The sequence below is a fragment of the Triturus cristatus genome, chromosome 6 (genome assembly GCF_964204655.1).
Source record: "Triturus cristatus chromosome 6, aTriCri1.1, whole genome shotgun sequence".
NCBI classification, from domain to species: domain Eukaryota; kingdom Metazoa; phylum Chordata; class Amphibia; order Caudata; family Salamandridae; genus Triturus; species Triturus cristatus.
Genome location: NC_140589.1, coordinates 1,230,632,814 through 1,230,655,610, shown reverse-complemented (window position 1 = coordinate 1,230,655,610; position 22,797 = coordinate 1,230,632,814). Strand labels below are relative to the sequence as shown.

Genomic DNA, 22,797 nt, shown 5'->3' with positions numbered 1-22,797 from the left:
TTGTATTTTTTTTTTCGTTTTTAAGCCCTACAAATAATAGGTTTTACTATTATTGCTCAGTTAACTAAACTGCAAAGGATGGGAAGGCTGAGTCGACCTCGCCGGTATTCTCTTTTTGTGACCGAAAAGCCGTTTGGTGTTTTACTTTTTTAATTTTTTCATCCTTGTTGTGCCTGGCTCGTGGTGTTTGATTGCCTTGCCATTGATACATGGCATTATTCTTTTCCATATCTTCATTTGCACCATATATTTTATGTCGTTAAAAACTCCTCTTACCGTATTTGCTGTGCAGGAATCCATCGCATCATCTAAGTTACTCTTCTGTGTTGGGTAGACCAGTCACTGCTGTAATCTGTGTGTTAGTTGTGTCAAAGGTTTGAATGTTTTCATAGCTGAGTCAGTTTCTCATCGTTGGAGGTTGGCTGCATTTCTATCTTTGAATGTAGGGGGGCATTTCCATGCGTATTCTCAGTTGTATACACTGTCAATATTGTATTATGATATGGCAATGGGAGGAGAAAACCTGCCTTATGACTAGTGAGGGCAGGTTGCAGGACTCATGATATGTCTCTCATGTTGTACAGGAACTGTTTGGAATTTGTAGCTTATTTCGTACCTTTAGTAGGTTCAGAAGGCAAAAAACAACTTTTCGAAACATTAAATTGATAGTATTGGGCTAATTGAATGTATGCTCTTTTTATTTGTCACTTTGATGTGTCGCACCTGATGGTGAATGGTGTTTCCTTAGGGTGGAGTGACATGTAATCTAAAAATGCACCACTTTTAATAAACAAAAATTATGGTGTGATGTAAATGTTCACAGCATTGGGGTGAAGGGGTTTTATGCTGGTATTGAGGAGCACTAAACTGTTCAGGAGGATAAGAGCATACAAAATATTTTAACCCCCTTATTGAGATCTGTACAGTAAAAGACTACTTTTGACTCTATACTGACTAATAACATTAGACATTAGGTGGGACCACAGCCTGATACTGGATTAGTCTAGATTTGAGCAACCAGATGCCAGTTTGACTAGTCGGTGGGTGAGGCTAATGGTGGTAGTGCTGCTGGCCATGCAGAAAGTGGGTCATGGTGCTGCTGTCATTTGGAGTGCTGGTCAGCAGATGCAAACAGTTTGGGAGGTGGGAAACCAGAGGCCGGGTCCGGATTGTCAAGTGGGCAGTGCCAATCAAAGTGTGTGGACAATGGTGCAGTCTGGGGTTTTCAAGTTGATGTTACTTGCCTTGAACCTTCTTCACAGCTACTTAATTTGGATTTCCTGGATCAGTGAGTGTGTTATCAGTTGTAATTTCCTCATGAATCCAGCACGCTTATCTTATTGTGGGGAACACAATTGCACTGCAGAAGCAAAGCATTCACTTGGAAGTGATGTGTTGTTCACTTATAGGCTGATTTTGATCTGGTATCTGTGTCTGTAGTACGATCTTGTTTGAATTGATGCAGCGACAAAGGTGTGAAGAAGACTGTTGCTGTTTGGGCATATGAGACTCCAATGTTATTGATCTATTTAGCTTTTTCCAGTTAGGGATTTGTGCTCAACGGTGATAACTAAAGACCTGCTTGAGGGGAGTAGCGTGCGCCTTGCACAAGCAAAGATAGATAGCTAGGGGAGTAAAGAAGGGGGACTAGAGAGAGGAGCTGACCGCTGCCCATTGGTTGCGGGCATTATCTGTTCCTGCAGGCCATTGATGTGGTAGAGGCCTAAGCAGGAAGAAATTATCTCTAAATAGTTTGGATATTTTCTCCCTAGGGCTGTGTGAGACACGACCCTTTAGACATTTTCTGAGGAGTTCTAGTCTACAATGCCATATTAGGCTAAATACAAGTGGTGTTCCTGGTTTAGACTTTAAACTTGTTGGTAAGTTTAAGACATGAGTCTTTGGGAGAGTAGTTGGCCTAACTGCTAGGGCGGTTGACCTCGAATCTGAGGAACTGGGTTCGAGTCTCGGCAATGACGCTGAACATCCTGTGACTCTGAGCAAATCACTTAATCTCCCTGTGCCTAACAAAAATGAATGTGTCCTCATGTAATGCAACTGGTGCTATGTAAAGCCTCTGATACCCGATTCGGGTCAAGTTCGCGCTATATAAAACTTTGTAAAATAAAAAAATGAGTGAGCTAGTCACCTGGGAACTGGGTAGACTCCTTGGCCTTCCTGTTTATGTTCAATGAGCCACTGGTCTCAAACACCTTCCACCATACTCTGATTCTTCTGCTAACATGCACTGGAAGACTCATAACCTGTTTTTAGCCCTGAAAACTTAAAAATTCTGCTGATGTGGTAGTCATTTATCGATTACTTTGACCGTCTTAGCTGGCGTTCCTTAGTCATCGCTTGCCCTGATCGGGACAGTTTTTCAATCTATAGCCTGTCACATTTAAAACAAATAGAAGATTTGACATTTCACCGGTGCCAAAATAACTTTAATGTCTCCCAATACACGCCAGAATACAGTTTAAAATTTGCTGTCTCACGCACAAGGCTGTACATTTAGTGACCTCACCTTATCAGCAACAAGTGTTTTATTTATTTGCTCGTTCCTTTCTTTCCCTTTTTGCTAGGCAGTCCGGTTGCATTTTGTCGTTGTAGAGAAACCCAGTAGTACTTTACATCTGAAAGTTATTATTAAAATATGTAAACCACACTAACGCCTTTCTGGTCCAGCAACGCTATAGAACAATGGAGAATAAATTAATAAAAATGCCTGAAATTTGTCTGTGGGCCTGCTATTGTGCCGGATTCCTCCATCAGCTTTGTGTTTTGGAATCTGGGGCAGACAATTTTCAGTCTGGCAGATAATATTTAACATATGGAGTATATAAAGTGCACTGCTCTTGGGACGCTAAATCTCCACTGTTGCACTGTGGGACATTATATTATAAATGTAAGTAATATAAATAAGTAAAGGATAAGTGTTAATTAAGAAATAGAGGAGCAGTAACTTAATTAAACATGACGTAATCACCCCACATATATAGTGGTGGTGATATCGTGTCCCGGGGTGTGGTGGCAACTGATATATTGATATACTGGCAATTTTTATATTTTCTCATTTTACAGAGCCCAAGTGATTGTTTTAGTGTGGATGTTGTTCAAGGAGGTTAACGTTGTCGATATTTGCAAGTCTACTTGTGTCTGAGTTACAGTGTCAACCTTGGGGCATTTATCTTGGAGTGTCTGTATAGTTTGGGGGTAATCTGGGTTGCCTTAAGTGGAAGATGATGTGCGTGGTCATGATATCCACCTAGCTAGAGAAGGGCACTAGTTAAGTTGAGCCCAGTGTCTTGGCATGTTGTGGAAAAGACCATGATTTCATTAGAGATGGGCTCTTAGATGAAGGGCTTTGGTCTTGAGATGTTTCATTCAAACCAGCTTTGTATGAAATTTAGAGTTCAAGATTTTCATCCCAAAAAGACTCCTCTCTAAGCTTATCTTAGTGTCATCCAAGTATGGTTGGAAAGTGAGACTGACTTGTCAAAGAAGGGTCCAGAGAAGAAGCCTGTTGCTACTGTACAATGGTTTGAAAGGGGCTAGCCTTATGAGTCACCATAAGTGAATGTTACTGTTCAGGAGAATTGTAGTAGCTCCCATTCATTGTTCTATATTTCCCAGGTAGGAACCTAGGGGGAGAGATTATCAGGTCGTTACATGGCAGAAGGAGCTTTGTTCATAACCAATGAGGTATGAGAGTAGGTTTGTTTTAGCGACCAGGTGTTTTTATTTTTTTGGCATACCTGAAGTGTTCAGCATTGGGCTAAGTTCTTTTTGAGCAATATAGGTATCTAAAATCTAGGCAGCAACTATCAAAACGAGCATTTGCTATGCAATAGGTCTCGTATTTACGCGAGTTTAGGCTATTGGCATTGTAAATGACAATGCCTTTTATTTATGTTTTTTAAACAAAAATAAAAGGCATTTTTATTTGCAATGTCAAAAGCTCAAACCTGCGTGAAAGCGAGACCTATTGCATTGCAAATGCTTGTTTTAAAGGGGGCCTCGAAACTGGTCCCTGTCAGGCTTTGTTTTGTGCCCTGGCACAGGTGTCCGTTTTTATCCAGACTGCTGTGACAGTAGGCACATCCATGTGTGCGTGCTCTCGCTGCTCCCTTCTCAATAGTGGAGAAGTTACGGCATGACGTCATTCCAGGTGATCATTGTAGGGGAAACAAAATCCATTAAAGAGTAATTTTCTCTCTGGATTTCCCTTCTCTTTTTGAAACTCAGGAGCAGCAACGTTGTCGTGGGGTCACTGTGGCTTTAAGTGTAAGCTTTTTCAATATTATGTACAAATATACAACGAGCCATAGTTGCTGTTTATTTATCTTATGCAACTAACCACCACTGACAAAGCCGATCGTCCCGACTTGTTGTGGATATGATATTACTTGTTGTATTATATATCTAAATGCAATGATAGAAACAACAAATTACAAGTCGGGCAGTACACTATGCTAAGCACAGATTTTTAGCTTACACTTTTTAAGCCACGCCCTTAATTGCATTGGCCACGCCCCTTTGGGAGTTTTTTCCTCCCACTTAAAGCCCTGGGGGGGGGGGGGGGGGGATAGTTGGGGCTTCTCCCACTGGTTGCGCTGCTGAGGCAAGACCACAGAATGAAAACTGCAGAAGGTAAATGAGGCGCCTTCAAAAGTATTTATAATTCTCTTGCTGGTGCAGCCATAATGAGACCAGAGGTAGCAAGGGTGGTGCCACGGGCACTAAAGGGCAGTACCAGGGGGAGCAGTTACATCCACTTGCAGTTTCTGATTGACGTCCAAGCTTTCAAAAAATTGAGTCCGGCATGGGATTTGCCATACAACCCCAAACTATTTTGACTACATAGCACAGAGGGAATTGGGGGGAATTGGGGGGAAATCGGTATAAGCAACACTTATTATTTCTGGCTCTCACGATAGCGAAGCGTGGTATTGCATCATTGTGGAAGGGGACCTCCCCCCGACTTTGGTAAATGACATTCTGAACTAGATAAATACATGGGGGCAGAGATCGCGGTCTTCCAGGCGAGAGAATGTCCCCTGAAACACAGGACAATATAGTCCCGATGGGCAGCATACTGGGGTATCTATCTCCCTTCCCTACCCGTCCTCCTGATTGGTGCGCTTTCCAATGTGTCCTGGCCTTAGTGATAGGTTGGTTCAGAGATTCCAGACCGGGTTTTCAGCCGAAGCCATGAAGCCACGAGTACAGCCGCAAGTGCAGCAAGGAGCCACTGCGGCCACGAACATGAGGTTCGACTCCCATCACCAGCGGAGTGGGGCTCCTGAGGATTTCTGCATCCCCCCGGAGGCAAGGCAAGGCAAGGCGAAAGGGCAGCGTGGTGCGGCATCGGCCGAGAAGCGGGCGATGTGCGCCGTGTGCTGTGCTCTGAGAGCGGGGAGGAGAGGAGAGTTTCCGCCGCAAGCCGAGAAGACTCAGCGCTGCTTTTGGGGGTACGTCTCCTTGGAGGCCCCCCGCAGCTGAGCTACTGCTATTGCTGATTCTTGCTGCTTCCTTGCTGAATTCTGCTGCCTTTTGCTGAATGTTGATTGTTGACTGCTATTCCCGGCCATCAGTTCTGAGCATCGGCCGTAGGATTAATAGGGTGACCACTTGGAGCAATATTTAAAGGATTTAAAGGCTCTAAAGGATGCAAACTTTCTATAACATGTATAAAATGTATACAAATTCACTACCATAAAAAAAAGTGCATAAGTGAACTGCGAAGTGACTGGAAAGTCAAAAAACAAACAATAAAACCAGGTAAAACAGCAAGTAAATCAGCACAGCACTGCAAAATGAGGTCAGGACGTGTGCGTGGAGGGACTGCACCTACAAATAATATCAGCAAGCGGAAAAGGAAGCTGAAAACATCTGCTGGTACAGTGGGTGAACCGCAGGCAAAAACCAGACCTGCTATACAGAAACCTGACGCTTTATTCAAATTAACTCCTGACACCAAAAGGACAAGCAACATAATCAACATAACTCCAGAAAATAAAGTCTTAAAACTCGTCTTTTTCAGCCAAAAATAGATACGAAATTTTGCTTCCTAAAAAACGCGGGAGACACTCTTCTCTCAGGCCCTACACCAACAATGGGCCTTCTGACTCCCCTCTAGCCACTACACCAAACGGAAAGCGGAGAGAGAGAAGGAAAAATAGACCTAAGTAATAGGATGGAGACTTCTGATCTAGTCAGTCCAGCTAGCCTAGTCAGCTCATTAATAATTCCACCAACAATCCTACAGTGTCAAGCTTTTTCAGCCTCCCGGATGTCCCAGACCCTTGGAAATCAACCCAAAGAAGAAGTAACAAAGAGAACACGGGAGTTGAATACAAAGAAGGAGACCAGGGATGAAATAGAAAAAACAAAAACAGCAGCGGATGTACCCGAAATCCTAAACGAAAATCTGGGCTCAGTGCACAAAACATTGCTTGCAACATCACCAACTCAACACAAACCTGCGTTATCCCATTTTTGCGTATTGAATGATAGTGAATATCTGGACAAATTCTCATACCTCAACAAGGAGAAATGGGAGTGGCTCCTAGAAACCTACTCACAGGATAACGACAGGAATAACGCCCCAGCAGACATAAAAACAGAGGGGCAAATGGGACATATGGCCCATAACGGAGTGGAGGGGACGCAAGCAAAAAAAATGCACCAGGATGCCTAAAGAGCGCATCCAGAAATCAACACAAACACATGCAGCAATCTGATAATAGGAAAGCCTGGGCAAGTCTGCTAAAACAGTGCAACTTCTGGTAGAGGCCCTGCAATATCAATCTGACAAAATGGACACACAACTAAACTTATTGAATACTTTGGCAGTCGTTGTGGTTGCAATTGACAGCAAGCTAGGCACGTTGAACACCTCTCTGCAAAGCATCCAGGACTATGTCCTAGGTAATAGTCAAACCTGTGGATGCAGCCTGATTGTTGATCAACAAGCCACTCTCCCGACAATGCTGAGTGATTTATGTACACAAATCAAAAAATGCTCAAATAACGGCCTTACTGAGTTGACAGTGGAACAATCCTCAAATGGAAATTATAAAGTCATGACAGCTCACCCAAATGAAATCACTAAGGATGAGAATCCACTTACTACGTTTAAAGAAACACAAAATAATGGAAAAAAATGTTAACTGCCAAAATACACACACAAACCAAAATGAATGCAAAACAAAGACGCGCACAAAAACGAAAAGGTCGGAATCAAAAACAAAATTGTGACAAGAACGGATTTTTGAGCGTCTTCGGGGTAACATCAACCCAAAACTAAACAAATAAACAAAATCCATCCATACAGGAAACAACCAAAACAAAAGGCACTAAAATAAAGGCGGAATTAAGTCAAAAGTCTCCAATCAGAACCCAAGAAGTTAGAAAGATAGAGCAACTAGGGGAGGGAGTGGATATAGGATCTACACAGCTATTTTTGGCCAGGAACAGCACTATAAATTGTTTTAAAAATACTGAAGTAGAAACTACGACTGGAACACAGCTGCAAAACTATATCAAAGATGATACGCCACCGGGAATTTCTCAAAATCCTAGTACAAATGGTCAGGTCTCTGGGGGAAGCAAGGTGTGCTTTGACAACCAGGATATTAAATGCATGGAATTAGAGAGCACAAAGAGGAGCCATTTTTCAACAAGGCCATGGACCGTAGGGAAATGGAGAATACAAGTACCGGTCAATTCCGTGATAAAGATATGTCAGTCACTCAAACTTCTTCCTCTACAAACACGGAGCATTACCTGGGACAGCATCCTGAGGCACACTCAGAGCCTAACCGAATTGGTTGGGAATTAAATGAGAGAGAATCTGCAGGACGCTTGGCGGAAGCTGAACAAAAGGTGCAACTGATAAGAGCAGAAGGGAACCTGAGGAGGACAAGAGGATGTCAGAACAACGCTGCCGTTCAAATTACTAAGCAAAAAGCTGACCCCAATGGGATAAAAAGGGAGGAAACAAACGCCCTATGGTTTAACCAGATTACACCTCTAAGGGAAGGTATGATATCATGAATCGAGGCAACATACTACGTCTGCTATCCCACATTCCGTCCTTGACTTAGATCAAGACAACTGGCCTAGACTCGATAGAATTCATTAAATGCAAGGACTCCATGACAGGGGAAAAAACGATAGCAACATGGAATTCATTTACTATTGCACAAAGAATATATTGAGAAAGCAACATTTTCAAAACCTGGGGGATAACCATTACCCCATATATTAGGCCAGGATACCCTGACCTGTTAAGGCCAAAGCACACAAGGGAAAACGAGGTGAGAGCAAACAGGCCTACTGTATCGGTACTGAAAGGAACCATGGGGCACTGCGAAATGAACGGAGAAGTCACTTCAGCAGAATCTGAAATCTATTGTGATTCCACTACATTTCAGAATTGGGATTCTGATATAAGATGGTTCTCAAGAACAATAAATAACAACAAAAAAGATTGACAATTTCCAGGCACATCAAAAAGGCCAGGCACGAAAGGGTCCATACGGATATGCTCGTGGAATGTGAATGGTCTTTTAGATCTGGATTTCATCAACCACATGAGGGCTTTTGATATTGTGGCTTTACAAGAGGCCTGGCTGATTGATCCCCCTCATTTGCAAGGAATCCTACCTTTCCATACAAGTGCACTAGCAGGGGCAAAGCACGGACACCTCCAGGGTGGTCTGGTCATATATATTGCAAATACAATCAATCTAACCGCCCGTGAATTTGGTCCTACATCACCAGCAACTCTGGCTGTAAATTTATTTTCTTCAACATCAACACATGTAAAGGATATCAACATCATAATAATAAATGTTTATATTCAACCAAAATGAAAAAGCCAATTAATACAAAAAATGTGTAATTTTGTAGAAACATGTATTAGAGAAGGACCTACAACTGAACTTATTCTTACAGGGGGACCTAAACTTAAATCTAATGGGCTCCTCTTTGGATGATGAAGTATCCTTACAAAATAAAATTTGGAACATCCCAACACAAGGGAAACTGTATCCATGAAAACAAACTAAGGCTGGACAGTCGGCCCTTGAGGAACTGGAACATCTAAATCTAAGAGCATTAAATGGCAGATCAAGAGGAGACAATCCCCCTGTAGCAACTCACAGCTCAACAAGAACGAACACCATATTGGACTACACTTTTGTCTCCCTTGAGTTGTTACATCAAATTATCTCATTCCAACTGGGTGATAAAGGAGAAAGTGATCACCGGCCACAAGAAATCGAGCTCGGAACAATTATCTATATGTTCGAGCAGTGCCGGGCACCTCGAGGATCAGATTTCACCATTGACCTTAAAAGAATCAAATTTGGGACTGCTACAGACTGCAGAATGCTGGGAACTGCAAAAGAACACTTCGACATGAGGGCCGGACAAGACGAAGTCAGAAAGTGGGAAAACTTCACGGAAACCATGGCAGTTTATGCTACTAAGATCAAACCCCAAAACCAGCAGAGATTTGGAGGAGTGAAGTCCATGACGCAATCCACAAAGAAAGAAATCAAGCGCACAAAGAATTCCATCTATCGCTCATTGAACTTACAAAACGTACAAAACACGTACCCAGTCGAAATCTTAGATCCAGTAGACTAGCTCTCCCACAGGTGCCCCAAATACATCTTAGTCGTACAGGGGGCAAAGCTTTTTCGTACCTTGCTCCAAGATATTGGAATAAATTACCTATTGCTCTGCGTGAAATTTCCACCTACAGTACGTTTAGGAAACAACTAAAAGCTTACCTGTTTTAATTTTGTATGGTCTGATTTCCCAGTTTCAGGTTTATCTCTAAGCAGCGCTGAGTCGTGCGCTATAAAAGTAGAACTAACATAACATAACATTGAGACAGCTTCAGTGTAACCCACATGATACAATGCAACTAAACGTACTGCAAAAGAACAAGGCTCTATTGAGAAAACAAAAAAGGAATGCTAACAGAGAAGCTGTGAACGATCTCTGGGCAAAATTACATGCCGACATCAAACAAAATAATATTGCAAGTTTATGGAGAACCATAAGTCAATTTGTTCATCCTAACCACAACGGGATTTCTTCAAACATCTCAGAGGAAGCATGGGCAAAATATCTTTGGTCTCATTTCCATCAAGACACAGAGTCTAGTGTAAAGGGTAAAGTTTTCTCGGTTGTATCAGAAGGTTTTACCACCAGTACGGTGTACGCAAAAAGCAAACAGACCCCACTAGGGAAAGCAGATGGCTACATCTCAATTGAGGATTTGCTAACAAACTGAATTAAGATCATTTAAAAGCAAATCGGTAAGAGCAGGAGAGAAGGGGCACCCGGCCCAAATGGAATACCACCAGAATTCTACAAGCAAGAGTCAACTTTTTGGGTGGAAGCGCTAGAACCACTGTTCAGGGAAATAGGGATGACAAACATCCTGCCAGACTCTTGGAGAGGATCTATTATTTCACCAATTCACAAGTCAGGGGAAAGGTTAACTCCACAGAACTATCAGCTGGTGGCATTAATGGACAACCAGGCAAACATTTTTGCCGAAATGTTACTAGAGGAGCTTCAGGCATGGGCAGAAGAGAAATCCGTTATCCCATTAAATAAGACTGGATTTGCGAAAGAAGTGGGGACAAGCACAAACATAATAACGATGTCAATGCTTTTTGATAAGGCCGAAAAGTCAAGGAGGCCCCTGCATCTATGTTTAATCGATTATAAAGCAGCCTTTGATCATGTCAATCGAAACAGACTATGGACCAAACTGCATAGCTGATAAATCTGCACACCGACACTTGGGTTCAGATTAAGTTGGGCGATGGATCATTTCTGTTGAGACGCATACTAACGGACAAAGGGCTTAAACAAGGATGTGTTTTAGCACCCACACTCTTTAATCTGTATATAGCAGATCTTGTACCTATACTAAATGCCTGTAACTCACATGCTCCAAAACTGGGATACACTTTACTGCCATGTCTCCTATATGCGGATGACATAGTCCTGATCAGCCAAACGAAAGTAGGCATTCAACATCTCATAAACGCTACACAGGTCTATTCCAAAGAGAATGGTCTAATGATAAATCTTGACAAAACAAGAACCATTACAGTCAGTAAAAAAAGGGAAAAACCTGCAGCATGGTTCTGGGGGGAGACCCGTATTGAGGACACTTTGGAATATAAATATCTGGGCTTAAAGATAGACAAAGGCGGTCAATTTCTTGCGCAGAGGAACAGCATCAGGCATAAAGGCATTGCCCTGGCAACTTCTTTAAAAGCTTTGAACTCTAAACTAAACGGTCCATCGATTCAGCCCATAGTCCAGGTGGTTTGTGCAAAGCTACTGCCAACAATTACTTATGGCAGTGAGGTGCGGAAAGGAAGAGATGCCAAACTACTTGACTCCACATTATCAACTACGTATAGGGTCATATTTGGGCTACCTAAACATACTTCACCCTCGCAAATCAGACTCGAATTTGGCATACAGAAGCAATCTAGCGTGAAACATGGGGCATACATCATAGCTTGGGACAAAACACGGAAAGCCCCCCCCCCCCGCCGGGAATGTTAAATGAACCGCTATGGAAAGAGATGGAATGTCACACTGCTTCACCCGCAGCGAGATCTCTTAAAAACGCCTTACTCTGAATACCTACTGCGAGCCAGCTGCTCAAAAGTACTTCAATTTGGGCTATGCAAAGCATACCAAAATTAGTTTTATGAAGTATAGATTTGGTCTGCTACCCTGCATACAGCATCTTCCACCCTTGCTAAGGGAGACGAAGGACCCCAGGTGCCGTCTATGTAGCTCAGTACCGGAAGATCTGTTGCATCTACTATGATCCTGCAAAGAACTCTCACAAGAACAGAAACAACTGCTGAAAGTAAGTTTTTTATCAGCGAGGGGTTCGAACTAGGAGACAGGCTGTTCTGGCATGTTTTACACCCAGCGACCCTCAATTGAACTGTTCCTTGGTAAAGTTCATGAGGGTATGCGAAAAGAAAATGCCGGAAACCTAGTTATTGATAATAGTTAAACCGCATACTCAACTCAATCACACGGGAAAAAATGCAGGAACAGGAGGAGCTCGACCAGTGAGCCCTATTTGTGAGCCATAAGCACCTCATTTTTTATGTACTAATTTTTTGATATTTAAAGGAATATACGGATTTAAATCAGAAACCTCGGAGAAAAAATGAGATGTGCACAGCCGGATATAATGTGTCTAAAAACTTGACACTAGATTTGTAATTTTGCACAATTACAGCACAGTTTAAAAAAAAGTATTTTAACGTTTTTAGAAGCATGGAGTTTTATACGTATAGATTGTCATGAAATGAAATATTTTTGTATTGCGATGGTTTTAACGAACTATGTAAATAAATAAACTAAAATAAAAAATGTGTCCTGGCCGAGGGTGCTCCCCACTAAAAGCCATATTTTATGTGATGCAAGAACTGTATTTTATCTGCTATGTTGCAGGGGTAACGAGATTGTCTGCGCTAAGTTTGTATTATTTTGTTTTCTATTGTTATTAATTTTGTTTACAATGCTGGTACTGTGATTATATCGGGCGGCTGCCTGGATGGTACCATGTAAACACAATAAAATATGTTTTAAAAAAAATTAGAGGCCAGCATGCAAACAAATAGAATTTATGGCCTGAAAAGACTCTAGATGTCTGTGTGTTTTAATACAAGTCAGGAAAGGCTGTGGACCTGATTTAGTGTTTTAGGGGCTAATCGCTTGTGTAGTAGTACCCTGCCTGCATCCAACACCAGCACAATTTGATAAAACTCTGGAAAATAATAATCATTTGTGATATCATATGAAAATAATAAGAGTGGTCAAGTCAACAGATACCTTTCTTCCTAATCCTGGATGGTATCCGTTTCAGGATATAAAAGCAGTGCTTATTTTGAGCTGGTGGTTCCTGGTGCTCTGCACCGGCACCTAATTGTCAACTCCGTGCTTGTGACAGTCTGCCACAAGGTGGTGCTGTCTCTCTAATTTCCAGATAATCCCAACAGGAGGTAATTCCTAATTCACTATACACCAGAAATTACTATTATTTGCCGCCAAAGCCATTCTTATAGATTTGGGGGCCTGGAATAGTCCGAATTGTCACACTTTTAGGAGTGTGATGGGTTGTAGTTGTGTTGTTACTATCATTGGCAGCATGACAGGGGCAATGTGTGGCGCAAGGTGCAGTTGCCTCCTGTCGAGAGCGATGGCATTTATGGTTTTTACAAATCAAGCACTGTATGAAAGCACAGTAGGTCGGTGGAGAATGGATGCATTACCGTCACAGTGACGTGTTGAGAATGTGCTAAAAGTGACTGGGGGATTACAATGCGTCTCATACAAGAAACGCATTTAAAAAAAAAATTGTCAATGTGCTCAAGGCCTATCTCTGGCTCAGATCCTTGCCTGAAAGCTATAGCTATAGGACCCGTGGGGAGGCGGCCCTCCTGCAGGGGAAGCAGGAGGCTACTGCAGTATTTATAAGCGGATGGGATGCATGCTTGTGGGCTATTACTGCGTTTTATGATATGGTGAAATAATTTTCCTGCTATCTGCCTATCGACTACGATTACCGATACATGAAAACAGTGCAATACTATCAACTAGTAATCAACCACGTTTTACAATATAATCGGCTATATTTCGTATTTTGTTGATTTTAATACCTTGTCGGTTTTTTAATGTTCATTTTAGATTTTAGAGTACAGTTTTGCATAGTCAGGAACAGCGCCACAAATGAGGCTGAAGAATTACATTAAATGGCTTTCTCCCTTCTCCGCAGACCATTTACCTCGATGAAGATGTCTCGTCCTTTGTACAGATTCGAGGCTCGGTTCCACTGTTCTGGGAACAGCCAGGGATTCAGGTAAGCCGCGTGACCCCTCAGGCATATACGTTTCGCATTCGAATGATGTTATATTTCCCTGTTTGCTTTGTATTGAATGTATCGATTGGCCTTAAACTATATCACAATGGATCCGGTGCCCTTGAAAATAAAAATAAAATGCAGAAGTGGTTTGGTTAACGTCAGTATGCTGTATTAGTGTTTCCACGTGGCTTGTGCACATGACCTGAAACAATATTTAAATTCCCAATAGGTATTGATTGAACCACGTAAGTTTTTCTGCACATGGCCATGCACAATACTTCTGTTCTCTTTTTTTGTAACGTAAACAGGATGGAAGGAGGGAATTTGAGGGAATGCAAACCATTCACTGCTGCAAATTGCAAACACTTATTTTTCAGAGACACGTATGCTTCCAGTACCAACCAGAGGTCTGGATAAATATTCTTCATATATGGTGTGCAGCCCAGGTATACCTGCTTCTATGATGGAGTAGGCAAATGTCCTCCCAGTTCCTTCAAACACTGGTGCTTCACAGATATGCTGTACCTGCAACCTATAGAGTGCCAGGAGGCGGCAGGAGAACCCATCTGATCCTTTTATCCCTTTTGCCCTCTAGTCGACCACATATATAACCCCAAACCGGTTTCAGTTTTTTTTCCAGCCACTAATGAGGTGCAGCTTAGGTGCAATGGAACAGTGAGCATCGGATGCATGTCTGTGTCTACCTGTCATTGGTAGGGCATCTCACTCAAACAAATACTTTGTTTGGGTTCCTGCGGCCGCAGAGGGGATGTCGCCTGACACTTTGGTTTAGACGGTTCCTCTTGAAGCAGGACCATCTCTGATTTGAGATGGGTGTCTCCCCATCCACGATGGGCCACAAATTGATGGACGAGATTGGGGCTGAAGCGGTTGTCAGTGGCTGAGACTTTTGCAAGCATTTATTGTATCACCTTTTGTAGTCGAAGCATCAGCTTTCAACAGTGTATATACTTTAGCTGCAATATCCCCCCCAGTACGAGTGCTTAATTTGTGCCGTTGGATTACGGTGCTGGGCACCACCACTTATTGTCAGCATGGCTCTAGTGGCAGCCCACATAGTGGTGCTGTCTTTAAATTGGAGATGAGCACAACAACCATGTTTATTAAGACAATATAAATTGAAAATAAACTAATAGCCTCTCATGCCATTCTTATGGGTTTGTGTGGCCTGAAATAGTCTGAATTGTCACACTTGTAGGAGTGTGATGGTTAGGTGTTATGTTGGTACTGTCGTTGGCCGCACTGGCAGGGTATGGGTGGTGCAGGCTGCAGTTGCTTTCCGAGTAGGGCCCTAGCACTTAACTTTTTACAAATTAAGCACTGCCCAGTACTACAATGCATTCTGCCGTTCTCGGAGTGTGATGTACCCACTCTAGAATGTTGCACACTTGTTTGTGACCTAGGCTGAGAATAATGTACTGATTCTCTTGACCTCTCCTATTGGATGTTTGTTCATAAGAAGTGACACTTCCATCAATGAAGGATTTATTGACTTGGCTCGGCAATACATGCAGACATCCCCTGGAAATACTTTCTTAAACCACTATTTTTACAAGAGATGATTATTTGCCATCGGGCAGCTTTCACATTTTTGTATGAATTAGGGGACGCAAGGGTATGTTACAGGGTTGCCCCGTTTCCCTCCAGAGTCATCTGTATCAGATCTTTATTAGATGACTCTGCAAACTCGATAAGGGTTAATGTGCTAATCTGAGCTCTTTGCTTTGCTTTATTGGTGACCCCTTTGGAGCTTCATGGTTACATGTAAACAATGGTCAGCAGAATTTAATTTGAACCTTACGGTTATTATTCGATTTGGTGTATTTATGCATGACATATGTATAACACTTTTTTTAACTGCTTTGGCACTGTGTGAATTTTGGTTTTAAGCGATCAATGTTTTTACATGCAAACTTAGCGACACAGGTCAAAGTGCTTCCAAAAACTGCTCAGTTAGATGAAGGATGAAGACTGGTTGAACAATTGCAACCTTTGGAGCTGGATCAAACATCTCCAGTAACCACCAAAGGATGTCATCAGCAGTAGAGATACCAGAGCAATGTCAGAGAGGATGAGCTTGAAAATGTTGTTCCCTTGGAGACGGATACCAAGTCGGGTTTATGGTGTTGGATGACAAGTGTATTTCGCAAATGTCAGTCAATCTAATTCTCTGCATCTTATGTAGCATGTCACCAACAGGTAAATGGTAATAATACAAACTATGTCCAGTACAGAAACTGCTAGTCCAATGCAAAATCAGCAAAACTGCAGCCTCTATTGGGCCCATCAGTTGGAGTTTTGCACTAAATGCTGATAGAACAGTATCACAATATGTCTATAACAACCCTGCTAGCTGAATAATTATTTCCCAGTAATCTGCATTTATTTCATAAAAGCCATTTAGCCTGGTGCTCATACATTGCTTAAGTAATGGAACTGGTTACTTGACTGGCTAGGTGGCTTACTTGAAGCTATGTGAGGTCTGGTTGTTAACATAATCCCTGCATTTGTGTATGACTCCATCTCCGATGTCCTTTAAACCATGTGAATTGAATTCAAATATATGTGGAATGATTGTGGCGAATTCAAAGACGTCCATACAGACTGACGGATGGTGTTGGTAGTGCACGTTTATGTTGCCAGAGCCAGAACATATATGAACCCCTCTAACTGCACACTTATGGAGTGACACACACATTTATATACATGTGGTCTTAGCTTCACTCTTTCAGTCTATCTGTTGACCATATTTGGTAGACATTTAGGAATGTGTCTTTTAAATAGAAGAAATCAATTTCTCTCATCCCTTAGCGAGAGTACTAACCATGAATGCTTGCGAACATGTTTTCTATTCTTTCTTTTTCCATCTATCTGTTACATAAGCCAAACTGTTAGGCCACAGGCTATGGTATTCTCCTCGTTACATCATAATAAAATGGTGACAACATTGTATTTTCTCACAAAACTTTCTATTGCAACTTTTTTTACATGTGGACCTTCAACGGTACTCAAGGTTATGCCAACAGCACATCAATTCTTTAAAACACTGCAATGTTCACTCAAGAGTCCTGTCTTCATTCGCCCCTTATTTAATCAAGTTTACCCTGGTGACTGACCTCCCCCACTTCCATAGACCAGTAATGATTCCTGCTCCGTTGCTCCTGTGTAGGTATTTCTAGACTGCCACAAGTCTCGGTTATATCCCATTTTTCTGTCTACAAACCCACATTAATGACTATATTCGTTGCATGTGTTGGCTGCAGATACACATTCTGTGCACACTCCTGCCATCTAGTGTTGGCTCAAACTCCACTACTTGGTCTTCTCAAAGAAGGCTTTTTATTACCGTTGTGACTTTGAGACTCCTCCTCTTCGAAAGAATGCAGATTTTCCAGCGGCTTCATTGTTAGATTGATGTTTGCCGCCAAGACGTTCGGACCGCTTGTACTGGAGCTCTCTGCATCTTTGTGGTCTGTAGGAGCAAAACAGACTCAAGTGGTTTTCTACTTGAAGAATCCAACTCTGCCTCGTGATCGTCAGCCGTTGGATTCAAGTTGCAGTGAACATTCTGTTCGGGTCAGCTTCAACACGAAGGACACCATTCAAGTTCCACCGAGAAGAGACACTTTTCAGGAAGTACCTTTGATGCGGCGTAAAATACGCATTCTCTGACCAGCATTACGTTTGCAACTTCCGCTTGTCACCGGAGCACAACAAGGAGGACTGCACGGCCTGTGGCCTGTTTAAGAATATGAAAACCCTAGTCCTATAGGCCACTAGTCCTATACCACTTGACATTACACCACCTCCACAACCAATGCCACCATCATCCACACAATTGGGTGATGTAGACACAAGGAACTCTAGTCATTTCTGTCATGACACAGACTCACAGGGAGCCTTCCCCGAAGCCCAGACCCTTGGGATGCATACAGTGTAGTGCCAGTCCCAGCTAAGGCATCACCACCTGATGATACTTCCTCCCATCATAGTGTTATTCAGCGTGCTGTTGAATACCATAAAGTCCAGATACATACTATGGAGGAAGAAATTAACTTCTTAGTCGAGACATTCTGCAAGACAGAGCGCTCCCTTCAATACTTACCAATGATAGGGTCAATGCTGTAAGTTTCCACGGAGGTATTCAAAGACCAAGTAAAATCTTTGGTTTTAACACCACATACTGAAAGGAATACCAGCCATACCTCACTGACCCATTTTATATCTGGGTACACCCAACAGCCGACACCTGGTTGTAACAACTGCAAGGAAGGGGCCAGCCTCCCAGAATCCTGGAGACGCACCTCCACCTTATGCAGCTAAGTGGAAATGCTTTGTGCACTACTGTATAGCCCAGCACATACACCCTTGCATTCCTACTATACAACAAATAGTTTGCTACTTGTTACATCTACAAAAGTCACATTTAGCATATTCTTCTATACGACTGCACCTTGCAGCAATTGCGGCTTATCTGTAGAAACGTGAGCATCAGACACTCGTTCTTATACCTGTCATTAAGGCTTTTATGGAAGGGCTAAAAATAAATAATTCCACCACTTGCACCATGGGTACCCTCTTAGAACCTTAATGTTGTTCTTACATGGTTGATGGGCACACCTTTTGAACCGATGCATAATTGTCCACTACAGTTCCTCTCTTGGAAGGTTTGCTTTCCAAGTAGCTATCACCTCCCTTAGAAGAGTTAGTGAAATCCGTACACTTACCATAGAAGAACCTTACTTCCAGGTTTTCCAAGATAAAGTACGTCTGCGGACATATCCTAAATTTCTTATCAAAGTGATCTCTCCTTTCCATTTAAACAAAACACTGGATTTGCCGTTTTTCTTCCCAAAGCCGAAACCATGGCAGAGAGAGCACTTCATACACTAGATGTTAAAAGGGCATTAATGCACTATATTGAAAGAACTAGACAGTTTAGGAAAACACCACTTTTTGTGGCTTTCTCAAATCAAAGAAAGGGTAAAGCCATTTCTAAACCAAGTATTTCACTTTGGATTTTGAAACGTATTCATCATCATCATCACTTTATTTCGCCAATGAAAAAAACAGTGGCATAAAAAGTATAATACATAGATACAAGATAAAATACCTTCTTAGAAATTACATAGATCGTTATTTCAATATAAACAATATTAATTACAGAACATAATAAAAACCACTCGTAGTTGAAAAGGAGTAAAATCCCTAAAAGCCTGCACAAATTAGCTCATCATAACAAAGTCTGTTTCCTCCTGTTTAGAGCACACTGAATAAAGGATGCCAGACAAAAACATGTAAAAGGATCTGGTAAAAATTGTAAAAAATATAGAGCAGGGCGACATTTTCTACAATTCTTTGTGTGCAAGAGTGGCAATATATATCTCTTTCTTTCCTACCGATAAAATCTACAAAAGAATAAAAGATGTAACTTACATTGGGATTAACGGGAGTCACAAGAACAACGGTGAGTGCCTCCATGGAAAATGTGTTAGTAGGATAATCCAACATTAAGGGAATAAAATTCAAATGAAACCTAACTAATGAAAATCTATGTTTAAGATTTGTCACAAAGCTCAGGTATGTATGGTCCTGAATGCTCAGTCTAGGAGCTAGAAGATATAAATTTGCCCTAAGCTTTTTAGAATTAAGGTCATTTCTTAATCTCTTCTGCCAACAAAAGGCCCTTCAGTTTGGTTCTTGATATAGCTCTACATGCGAGGGGATCATCCAATAGATTGGCTTGCCCAAAGGAATAAAGACTGTTCTTTATGTATTGTAACCATTTAACCTTAGCTACACCATCAAGGTTTAGTGAATCTTTTAATGTCGTGTGTTAACGTTAAATCTTCCCTTCTCTATACCGAGTGCCACAAAAGTGGTGGAGCGATATGGATCAAGTCCGATATAAGGGAAACATCCAGTTCCAGATGACAGATATAAGAGGAACAAGCCTTAGGCAGGCTTAGCAAGCACTTCCAAAAACAATCTTCAATTTGTTGCAAAACTTGGGTACTGGCGGTTCCCCAAATAGCAGCCCCATAGGTTGTAATGGATGTAACTTTTGCCTCATAGATCTACATCCACTGGCTTTGTTCCCAACCTTTTCGTAAATCTGGACAGTGCTCCTAGTCTTTGTCCATCATAAGCCTCCTGTTATCCACCATAGCTTGCCAGGTGTTTTTACAATCAAAGAGAACCCCTAGCTAGGAAAATGAATCCACCACTTCCAATTTTTGTCCTTCGATGTTCCATCTTGGGATTTTCCTTGGTCTCTCGCCTGCAACTAGCACAAATGATTTTGCTTCCATAACTTTGAGTTCTAAGTTGTTCATGATAGTACGTCTCTATCAGATGCTGAAGTGCTTTGCCGGTCCGAGCCAACAAGACCGCGTCATCTGCATAGAGAAGTACTGGCACTGCGGTGGAATTAATTAGTGGGACGTCAAGTGCAGATGTCCCCAAAGCAGCTTCCACACTATTGGTGTAGAGCGAAAAAATAATTCCACCACTTGCACCATGGGTATCCTCTAGGAACCTAAATGTTGTTCCGACATGGTTGATGGGCACACCTTTCAAACCAATGCATAATTGTCTACTACAGTTCCTCTCTTGGAAGGTTGCTTTCCTAGTAGCCATCACCTCCCTTAAAAGAATTAGTGAAATTCATGCACTTACCATAGAAGAACCTTACTTCCTGGTTTTCCAAGATAAAGTAGGTCTGAGGACATATCTTAAATTGCTTACCAAAGTGACGTCCTTTCCATTTAAACAAATCACTGGATTTGCTGGTTTTCTTCCCAAAACCATGGCAGAGAGAGCACTTCATACACTAGATGTTAAAATGGCATTAATGTATTATATTGAAAGAACTAGACCATTTCGTAAAATACAACAACTTTTTGTGGCTTTCTCAAATCAAAGAAAGAGTAAAGCCATTTCTAAACCAAGTATTTGAGTGTGGATTTTGAAATATATTCAAATTTTCTACATTAAAGCCAAATTTACTTTACCAACATTTGCATGTGCACATTATACTAGAAATAAAGGTGCTTAGTTGTCTTTCCTGTGCAACATCACTTCAAATGAGATCTGCAAAGCAACTACTTGGTCAAATTGAACACGTTCACTAAACACTTTGTGTGGATGTCCAAGCAAGACAGCAATCCCTTGTGGGACAAACAGACCTACGGACACATTTTTCAAACATCTGCACCATCTGATGCTTTGAGCCAACGCAAGAGGAGTACTGCTTTACAGTCTATGCATAACAGGTGTATCTGCAGCAAACACATGCTATGAATGGAGCATGTTACTTACCTTGTAAGCATCTAATCGTAGCGTGTTGTGCTGCAGATTTCCATGCGCTTTCCTTCCTCCCAAGTAGGCATATGCTTGTGGCAGATTTGCATGTGTTATACACTGTAGATACAAATATGTGCATATTTTTTTATTGTAATACACATATTAAGGATTTTAGAGCAACTTCACTAGCTCCAGCCTCACTCGATATTATGGCTGAAAAAAATGAACAATCTAACAATGGAGCAGTTGGAACATGCATATTCTCTCGAAGAGGAGGAGACTCGACGTCACTTCGGTAATAAAAAGACTGAGAAAAACAAGTTGTAGAGTCTGAGCCCAACACTATATGGTAGGAGTGTGCAAAGCATGTGAATCTGCAGCACTAGACGCTATAAATAGATGCTTACAAGGTAAGTAACATACTTGTTTATGATGCTGGAGAGTCACCACATCTCCCCATACTCTCAGAAGTGCCAGCCCGAGCGTTGCCCACAGTGACTTGTATTTGGTCTATGGCCACCCTCCAAGAATGCCTGTGTAACGGGGCATAGCAAAAATATGTTGTAGAATTTGCCATCCAGCCCACACTCTCGCAATTACAATGAAGAGTCTGTGTCCAAACATATTTATTTGTGTTCTGAAGAAGTAAACCCTGTGTAGAACTTGAGACGAATAACCCAGAAGCTTGTTTAACTGTCACTTCTGGCAGCTGCATGTTTGCCTTTTGCTACTCATCCCAACCCAGTATTCCTATGGATTTAAAAAAAATACTTTTCAGTTATAGTAATGCATGGGAATATATATTGTTTGTGAGTGTTTTGTATGAGCTAGCCCTTTATACAATTTCTTCAGTTAGGAAACAGTTTTCTAATGGAGTATAGTCAGATGGTTTGCCCTGGTTCCAATGCACCTTAATGTGTGAGACAATAGAGAGATTTGAAAAATTGTGTCTTAGACATTTCAAGCTCCTCACTGATATGGGAGCTGGACAGCATGGCTTTTGACACTCCATGTATCTCTCACTCTTGTCGTTCCAATAATGTCCCATTTTCCGAATCCTGAAAGTCTTGTTACTTTTTCCACTTGCTCACACACCATGGTGCATCCATTATCACTTTCTTTTTGCACCCTCGCTCACAAGTCACTTTCTGCCAAGCTTTCGTCACTACCTCCGTTGGTGAGGGGAGGAATGGTTTTGAATACCCACAGTACAAAAGGTTTGGTGCAATTGAAGGTAAAACAGGGATGTCGCTTGTGGAAGAAATGAGAATTTGTTTTTTGGATCCATTTTCTGGTATTATGGTAAGCAGTTCCCACAAAACATATGATGCCTCCGCGTCTTGCCAGTGTCCATCAAACACCAGGCCAATTTTCCATGTTGTTAACTTTTCAAAAGGCACTCAAAGGGTATTGCATAATATCTTAGTGTGATTGTCTTAAATGTGGATATTGTTGAAATTAAACCAAAGAAATCTGATCCTCTTCATTTCAGTGGAATAACTTCTGGGGATTATGTTGCAAAACATAGGATTTTT

The 22,797-nt window shown here is 41.7% G+C and overlaps 1 protein-coding gene across 2 annotated transcripts in view; it reads left to right on the top strand.

Moving 5' to 3' along the window:
• SYNJ2 (synaptojanin 2) overlaps nt 1-22,797 on the top strand; it is a 583,647-nt gene that overhangs the window by 296,153 nt on the left and 264,697 nt on the right. The window contains exons 1-2 of one of the 2 annotated variants that reach the window (XM_085612163.1): nt 4,559-4,653; nt 13,850-13,933. Coding sequence is in view for 1 of the 2 variants with exons in the window: in XM_085612162.1 (XP_085468288.1) it covers nt 13,850-13,933 (84 nt within the window). In the remaining variant the exon portion in view is untranslated. Of the gene's footprint in view, nt 1-4,558; nt 4,654-13,849; nt 13,934-22,797 lie in introns of those variants that run through there. The other variant, XM_085612162.1, reaches the window with a different exon arrangement.